This window comes from Cynoglossus semilaevis, chromosome Z (genome assembly GCF_000523025.1).
Source record: "Cynoglossus semilaevis isolate Cse_v1.0 chromosome Z, Cse_v1.0, whole genome shotgun sequence".
Lineage (NCBI taxonomy): Eukaryota > Metazoa > Chordata > Actinopteri > Pleuronectiformes > Cynoglossidae > Cynoglossus > Cynoglossus semilaevis.
The window spans coordinates 2,779,717-2,789,446 of NC_024328.1; the positions used below are offsets into that span (position 1 = coordinate 2,779,717).

Consider the following 9,730-nt stretch of genomic DNA (forward strand, 5'->3'; position numbering starts at 1 on the left):
AGTGTTGATCCAAGCATGTAAATTTTGATAGACGTGTTCCCACTAAATAACACTCTTGCCTCACGTAAAAAAGGGTCTGTTGTCTGGGCTAAGATGTTAGCATTTTCAGCGAACTATTTCTAATTTGAAGTTTTCAAGGCGTCCCCAGGCCAGTCATGTCCGAGGTGCCAAGGTGGCTTGGGCATCTAGTCAGTCTGGCTCTAGTCAGTCTGGCTCTAGTCATACCGGCTCTGGTCAGTCTGGCCCCTTTTGATGACCGAGCTTCTCATCTTATCTCTAAGGAAGAGCCCAGACATCCAGTTAGCGAAACTAATTTTAGCCACTTGTATCAATGATTAAAGCTTTCGCTGTCACATAAAGACAATCTGTCAAGGTATTCATTTTCAATGAAGAACATTTTTTCTAGTTCCAGAGGTGGGAATTATTTTTTTAAAAAGGCAAATTTTGTGAAGTGGGAAAGTATGCTGAAATAACACCTTTTGCCAAAGATCAACATATTCATAATTTGTTTTCCTTCTTGCAGCTTTTAAGGCCAAAATCAAGGAAGTACAGCGTGAAAACATGGACCGTAAGGTTATCCTGCAAAAGAGGAAGAAGATGGTAAAACAGGGCAACCTGAAGAAGAAGGACCTGAAGCAGCTGGTGTTGTACTTGAAGAACGGTGCAGACTGTCCCTGCCAGCAGCTGGAAAACCTCAGTAACCAGTACCTGATCATGGGCCGCAAGGTGGACAAGCAGTACCTACTGACAGGCATCCACAAGTGGGACAAGACCAGCAAAGATTTTAAAAAGGCCATCAAGAAACTCAAGACCTACAAATGTCCCGCCTTCGAGAATGTCTTCTAATGAGATGATCTTGCTGCCAACCTTGGTGGCATCTCCTACGAAGAACTTGCGTGAAGCATTAAAAACCCAAACTTTGCTTTTCATTGTTCTGTTTATATATCTATATATATCTTTGTATATTGACGTATACAGTACTTTAAAATGTTCATTATTAAGTTTTAGTTAAATGTGGTGAGTGATTACATCACAGGCACAGTCACTAAAAGGTTGGGTTTTTCCTTTTTCCTCTGCAGCTTCAGAAAAGGACGTTGTAGTTTCAGCCCTTCCTCACTAAAAGCAGTTTCACAGTTTCACAGTTTATGTCTATGATTTACTGAAGGAATAATCTGACATTTGAACCGGAAATGTTATAGACTATTTGTCTTTAACATATTAGCCAGACATATATATAAATATAAACATATCACATTAGCAGAATGATGTCAGGAATATCAGTTTTCCTTCATGGCTTAAACCTTGAGGAAGGAGAAGGTGGAGAACAGACCAAGGACACCTTGGCCTGGGGTCGGATATCGCCACTTAGACTTAGAGGGCTGGACACTTGATGAGCTGATTTTGAAATGTACAGTCTTACTACTTGGATTGTTCACACATACTTTTCACACAAATAAAATTAAGGTCAGAGATTCAAATGATTCTGAAATATATATTATAAAATGTAGTGCAGAGCTTTGGTAGAACACTTGGTCACTCGCTTTTTCTCACTGTCTAACATAAACATTATCATAAATGTAGAACATCTAGGCAAGAGGTTGCATCTTCCCTTTGCATGGCTCTTCGCGGTTTGAGTAGGTAGAAAAGGTGTTAAAATATTTCCAGAATATTCACAATAATCAGACATTTTAGTTTGGACAGTTATAACCCTGTGGCTGCCACTGCCAAAGACACAAAAGACGTTTTAACCGTTTAGAAAAAGTACTTGTAACATCTAGGCTACAGGTTTCAAATCGAGCTTTACCTGCTTTACTTGGTATCAAATGTGTGAGAAATGTTCTAGAAAATGTCATAAACATCCAGACCACAGGCCACATTTGTTCCTTCAAATAAAAATAAAAAATCACTATTGTTTGTTACTGTTAGTTGTTTTCAACGCAGTGCAGCAGTTCCAGATTAGAACTCACTGAGAAATTTGTAGGAAATCTTCAATTTTCTTCGTAACACGGAAATTCCAGATGGTGTCCTGATTCGTCCCATTCAGTCAAACTGCAGCAATCCATATTTACTGGTTAAGTGGGAAATCTTGTAGTCAAATGTGTTTATACGTGCAAATGTTGCAAAATGTGTGCTGTTGTGGGTTTGCTAGTTCGTTTTAGCACTATTGTGTTTCTGATGTGAATGTGAACGGTCCATTTCTGCCTGTTACATGTACAGTACATACAAATTTTACATAAATATGAAAAAAAAATACTTTTTTGTGTTTTCTTTAATGAAATCCGATGTCAATTCTCATCTCATCTAATCTAACAGATTATTAGGGCACCAGCTCCCATTACTTTCAATACATGGCAATAAATGAGTGTGGATAATGAGATGAAAAAGTGCATGCATGTATTCCACAGCCCACATTTTACAGTATGTTCTACTTGGACCATGTAGATTGATGTTCACACACTTATGTTAAGACACAACTGAAGTTCATCAAATACAATCTATGACTGATCAATGATGCAATACTAGGAATTAGATGACTTGTGTATTTTCATGTGTTTTTTCACTCAACCTCACTGCCCATTTTCTGAAGCGATTATGACTATTGGTTAAGTTGATAAAATACAAACGTAAACTAATCAGAGGTGACGCACACTTTCGACTCCCAGGGACTCATTTTACTCACGCCACTCAGGCCGTGCGTAGACTAATAATTTTTTCTGTAAATGCCCAACCCTAAACAGCTCTATGTTATCTGAGAACTGAAGTCTGCAAAAGCATCTCTCCTACAAGGCTCTCCTATGAAAACACCAGTAGAGTTTTTTGTCAGCTTTTTTGTGACTTCTCCACCACATAGCAAAACCTTGATGAAGGATTTTGGAGATAAAAATGCCATGAGAAGATCATGTTTTAAAACATTTACGTCAAGCCATAGAGCATATGTCAGAAACAAAACAAAGAAGTTCAGATGAAAACTGGCTTCTTATTTACCCTTGCAGATCACAAGCAGTAGGTTAAAAAGACCAAGCTGTAGATTTTGCCGTATACTGTCATTAATAATATAACACTGGAACCCATGATCAATAGTATCAGGCCCACAGCCCACTTTCAGGTCACAACCCACCATTAGAAAAACAGACCTGGACGTGGGGAAAGTTGCTGAGTTAATGATATCCAGAGAACTGCCAAGTGATGCTTTGAAACCAACCTCAGAGAAATAACTGTTTACATTTTCATAGGCGATATCAACTGTTTTATTTAGATTTAAAGCTTTGGCATCGTAAAACATTCTCCTCAGGACCGTGTGAGATCTTATCGTGGTCTAAACCATCTTTTACTTCTTCGTTGCCTTTAAAACAAAGCAGCCAACTTACTTTAGCTCTGACAACTGTGTCAAACACAAAGAACTTCTTACATTTTCAAAGTGGTGCCAGACGAACAATTTCATGCTTTTTTAAAAATACAAAAACATCACTGATGCAGATCGCTTACACACATACTTGTGTTTTTATGACCACCATTGTTAGAAGCTAAATTCTCAACAGGGTACCATTTTCTTATTCACCAGCAACTGGCCCTGGAATGCACTGTGAACATGTAAATCCTGACACATAGATCATTAACAGTTCATGTTAATAATAAAATTCATTATGTTCTGAAACCAAGAATGCCAGTGCTAAATCGAATAAACTGTCAAATTTAACACATTTGTTTGACAAACTTTCCATGGATGGATTGGGTCCCAGAGCGAAACAAGCGGCATGGTTTTCCCTTGCTGCTCATTTGATCCCAGCAAATGTGAACGCAATCCAAAAGTCTGACAGGCATTGGCCTCAATACTTTGTTTGTATAATGTTCTCACAGGAAACACCGAGCTGCATTTCCTTGATAAATGATTTCATATAAATCTTCTTTTTACAAGCTGAAATCCATCATATCACTACAACAAGTGTAAACAACAAAACATGAAACCGTTGTGTCAATAAAAAGGCTTGTTAAAAAACCAGGAAGTATCAGACGGCTCAACGTCTTAACATCTCCAAGCATCTGGTTTCAGTAACGGCTTTGGTATTGGAAAATATATCTCAGATGTGGAACCAGCTTTCTAATCATTACTTCAACTGCTTTTAAACGGCTTCAGAAAAACCAAGGCCAAGATTTAGCTTTGTGCGAAAAACATTGGCATCTGAATGAAAACTTCAATTTAACAAAATTAATGAATAAACATTTTGATTTGTGCTGTGTGAGAAGGCCAGATAGACTTCTGTTATCCATCAAATATTGGTGCCATGCACCAATATTGTACGAGAGCTTTGGCATGTAGTAGGCATGTCCAATGTTAATGTTTTGTGGATATCCGATATGCCGATATATACTGCATGTGCAAACACTTAATATCAACCAATATTGATATTTGCAGCCGTTTGCCCCCAAACTGAGGTAAAAATTTCAGAACCCTACAATTCCAGCATATTTGGCAAAATCCAAACATTGTGTTGTTGGGTTTTCATTATCGGAGGAAAAACCGATAACAACTCTTACAGATATTACATAATTATGCTATCTGGCCGATCATATTGGTCGTTATAGGACATCCCTAGTGTGTAGTCTTGATGTGCATCTTAACCAAAGACGGTACTGTTTTCTAGTTTTATAGAATCTAATTCCAGGACTTGATCTTGAATTGATGAAGAAAAGAAACAATAACTATATTGTCATTGCAGTTTTGTAAATCAGCAATGCAAAAAAAAAAAAAAACCCACTAAGACCCAACTTGAACTTGCCAGGTCCATCCCAAAGAATCCGATTTGCTCAGCTTTGAGCATGAGTAGGTAGCATGATTCCAGTAAAGCCAGTGAGAGAACACTGTCAGTGCTTTGGTAGAACAGTTTATCCTGCAGCACCAAACCACAGTCACTGTCTCCACTGACAAATTCTCACCAATGCCACAAAAAGCCATAATATTGATTTAAAGTAAGAACTATTGTATTGTCATTTGTTTTAAATCACCACCACATACTTTGTACTCAGGCAGGGAATTTGTTATTATTTTTATTTATTTTTTATTACTAAAATCTGCAGAGCCCAGCTACTCTTGGATATCATTAAACAAACATCTTCTAAAAATATATATATATTTTTATATGGTACCTCAAGAAAAATGTGTCAAGTATAAAAATACAATAGGCCGAGAGCCTGGTATACAACTCAGCTTGCATCCTTATATGGAGATATTATCTTTTAAAGGTACACTGTTAAAACTGTATAAAGGTTTTTAGCATGTGTGTATATAAGTTGTTTTAAACATCTGCTTGTATTTCTCAGCATTGAGAACACCCTTAATCCTTACCATATCTCCATCTTATTGATATGAGATGTGGTCTAAACTTACAATGACAGTCCATTATGTTACCCAGTTGACTGCGTACACCTATTGTTGTCCAGCCTTCGGCTGAAAAAAAAAAAAAAAAACAGTCTCCTGTTACAGACAAATATTTTAAGGTTTGACTCATCGTGGAATCTGCTGCCACTTTTCTGCACCAGAGTTTCTGTTTATTGTGCACCGTTTGGACTCTTTGTTTTCTTCTTGTTTAAATGTTTAACTATCTGTCCAAACTTCTCTAGACAATAGATTTCTGTGATTTTGGGCAGATGCCCTTGCTGGACATTGTCCAAATTTGTATGTTGCACTTTTTTTATGCTATGCTATGCTATCATTAGTATCACTGGTTAATTATTAGGGATGGCTTAATCCATCTTTTTCATGACCGATACTGATACTGCAACTTTTATTGACGGTACTGATATCAATGTGATACCTTTTTTTTCTCTCCTCCAACATGCTGTGGGTTACCGTTGCTGAGGTGACAGTGTTCCAAGTTTACAGCATAAGTTTACGCGCAAAGTTAAATTGAGCATTTGGGTTTAGGTATCGGATTGGACAGGCCGTGTTTTTTTTCCGATGTCGATCCTAAAATTTTGACCAATATCACACCGTTTTATAACCTGAGTATCGAACCATTCCTATTAATTATACACCTGATGTTAACCCCACACATTCTTTGACTTTGTTCAGCTGACCTTACGTAAAGTAAAGTGTTGATATGTCAGAATAGACAATCATCTGATTAAGCTTTGTCTAGATATTCCTTAAAGTATTTCATTTTACAGCCTTTTTCACGGTGCTGTAAAAAGGTTTGAGACTACAATGCAGAGTGTTGACTAATAACACTTGCTGGTCCAGTCCTCCTTCCAGCCGCTCGATTCAGAGACACACCTGCAGGAGCTTTCAGACAACACTGTCTATTTAAGATGGAACTCCATGTCCTCACATTACCGGAGGAAACAATGACATGTCATTAAAACCTTTGGCTTAAGTATTTTGCTGCACAAAATGCAGTGCAACATAACTTCTTTCTAACTTTCTAACCATCTTCTTCTTCTCTTTCATCAGATTATTTGTCATGGATCTCTCCAACATGGTTGACCCTGAGGTTTTTACAAAAATGCAGAGATGTCTCTGTTCTTAATCAATGCATGTGCCTTCAAAGCTGCTGCTGCTGTTTCCCTAACTGTCGTAAAGCATCCTTTGTGTTTAATGGTAAATCTGTATTCTGTCATTTATGGTACACCATCAGTAGTCAGTGACTGAAAAAGGGCTTGGAGGTGATTGTGTGTGTGTGTGTGTGTGTGTGTGACAAACTCAGTCAACCACAATATCCCCAGTCATAAAGCATGTACAGTACACACATTAGGGTTGGAAATTTGAGACCAAGAAACATTTGAATTTGCCCTTGAAATTGTCATGACAGCAGTTTTATCTGATGTTGGAAAACATACAGTTAAAGTTATAAGTGGTCTGGTTGGCCAAAATTATTAAACTAAAGTTGCTATATATTAGTCATGATAGCTTGAATAATGGATGTTATATATATATTATAGCTGTTATAAAAGCACAATATACTTAAATACATTTTATATATACATTAAGCATGACACCAACATTATTACTACATATTTGTAGTAAAAGGTATGCAGCTTCTTAAACATTGCTTTGGATGGAATTTGAAATTCAAAATTACTGCCCCAGATTGTGCTTCTTCAGAGTGTGTGACAGCATACATTTGCACTGTCCCTTTAAAGCACAGCAGTGTTTTTGGCTCCTTCTCTGAAACTGTTAATGTATTTGGCCTGTCTGCAGGACTCAGGAAGAAGGATGAGTCTGTTCTACAACAGGGACCAGGACCTGACCAGGACCAGGTTCCTGTGGAATTTACAAAGTGTGCAGTCATCCTGGCAGATTAGTCAGATCAATCTTCTGCCTGTTAACCACCCACAGCCTGAGGCTACGTTCACTTCTCACCCGTGGAGCTGGCAGCGCCAGATTATGACTATAACAGTCCTCAAAATCCAAGGGAACAGTCTGAAAAGAAAATAACACAGAGAAACAATTGTTTTCTTTTTCACAAAAATCCACATCGGAGCACGAGGAGAACCAGGAGGAGGAGGAGAGCCCTCTCTGAGATGGACTGCACATGTGGCCGACGGCCATATGTTTTTGAATAATGGCCATTAGTTTTAAGAGCATGATGTCATTGTAGCTTTCCTGTTCCAGTAACTATATTCCTGCAGTACTGGATCTGATCCTTGAAAACTCACGTACAACGCAAGATTTCTAATCCACACAGTGGAAGGTGAGGGAAAACTAGAAGCAGTTGGACTGAATCAGCGAGTGTGTCCCATCAGTACAGATGGGCCTGGATTCATAATTTTTTTCAATAAAAAGAAAAAATTCAGTTGCCTTTTTTTTACTCCATTCCTAATTCATAGCTTTCATCGTGACATTAAATCTCTTCCCCTTTTGAAACCTCTCACACAAGCTCATCCTTCTTGCCTGCAGAGTTTTGGGCTGAGATGTGAGATATATTTTTGAGCCCCGCAGTGAAGTTGTGCTGTGCCAGTGTCAACAAAGCCATGCTGCTTTGGAAGCGCTTCACTGACTATCAATCACCAGTGACCGGCCACAAGTTGTAAAAGCATTTACTGACAAAAGTGAGGATTTATGGTCCATCATTAAAAACCAAGAGGACCTGTCAGAGGGTATACACTCGTAGCTGGGCTGTGGATGGGGATCAACTTTAGAGGCCCAATCCAAAGTGCCTTGGATGATTGATTTTCAGGAAGAATTTAGGACTGTTTGATCCAATAAACAGGACTCAGAGGCAAAATGTAGGGACTTACCGATCCAGATTTCAACTCTCAGATCAAGCTTATCCTGGTCTTAGAAGCAGGAGCAGTGTGTGGGGAAGGTGCCATGCTCAGAGCACCTCAGTGGTAACTTGGCAGCTGGTGAACTCAAACCTGAAGCCTTCCAGACCGAAGTCGCTTCCTTAACCACTACTGCCCCAGATCCATCCATCCATCCATCCATTTTTATCCGCTTATCTGTTACCTGGTTGCGGGGGCAGCAGTCTCCATGACCGCCACCCAAATCACACTGCACCGTACCAACCCCCCCCGAACCTTCCTGCAGTTGGTGAGTCCAGTGGAAGGTACCAACCGCCCTAACCAGGATTCGATCCTTCCCAGGAGGTGAACCCTGGGGTTCCACACCAATGACAGAGACATTGCCTCTGGGCCAAAGGGCCAGCTACTGCATCAACGTTACCTACTGTAACGTTGATGATAAAGTTAGAGATGCGAGGTTGTTATTGTTTGGACATGTGCTGAGGAGATAGGAGTGATAGTGGACCAGGGATGTTGTCGACTATGAGGAGGAGCCCAGAGAAGAAGTTATAGTAGTTACACCGGGGCAGTATGTTTCTTCAAATAATCTGGATTTTAGGAAATTGTACCAAAAACTTTGAATTTTTAGTCTACCTGCTTGACAGTTGCACTTACTGATTCCACAGACACATTCATTTGATGATATATTTGTGTGATATTATTGCCCACATGCTCTATAATTTAGTCTGGTGTGTTTACACCATGGGGAGGTTGCAGAAGCTGTCTGAAGTACTGTCGCATTTCAAAAATGAGACCAAGACATTCAAACCTTTGACAGCAGAGAATTATGTGCAACATGCAGGAACATTTTGCCAAACACGTGTTGTCTTTTATATGCTGCGTATCGGTGGAGCTGATGACTCTTGGGCCAGAGCTCGTAACATGACATCATCTGTCTCGAATAACTGGGGCAAAGTTCTTGTCCTGCGTCAATGATGAAACCAATTATGTGTCAGACTGCTTTGACAATTGCTTTGACGACATCACAAGACTTTGGGGTGCATGAGTTTGAGTCGCCAGATTTGGAGTCTGACTGGCTCGGAGGTGCAGGTTTTTCTCACAAAAATTGGTAGTTCATGTTGTTTTATGTGAATTTTTGCAGAGGAATCATTACGTTTTCATGCTGTTTTAATATATTTTTCAAATCAATTGCCATTTTAACACATACTATATTGAAAAGTTATTACAAACAACACAATTTGTAGTATATTTTATTTAATAACTCAATAGGAATCAATATGAAAGTCTAATGGTGAAATTAATTAAGAAATCTGAATCGTTAAATTCCTATAAATTTTCAGTCCTACCTCCATCCATCCATCCATCTTCAACCGCTTATCCGGGGCCGGGTCGCGGGGGCAACAGTCTGAGCAGGGACACCCAGACTTCCCTCTCCCTCGACACTTCCTCCAGCTCTTCTGGGGGGACCCCAAGGCGTTCCCAGGCCAGC

General features: G+C 39.2%; 1 protein-coding gene across 1 annotated transcript in view; it reads left to right on the forward strand.

The window, feature by feature from the left end:
* The window catches only part of sfrp1a (secreted frizzled-related protein 1a), a 14,938-nt gene extending 12,687 nt beyond the window's left edge, over window positions 1–2,251 (forward strand). Inside the window, 1 exon segment of the mRNA XM_008335666.3 lies at window positions 524–2,251. Within this exon segment, the coding sequence (XP_008333888.2) occupies window positions 524–846 (323 nt within the window). The 3' untranslated portion in view covers window positions 847–2,251.
* The last annotated feature ends 7,479 nt before the right edge of the window (window positions 2,252–9,730 follow it).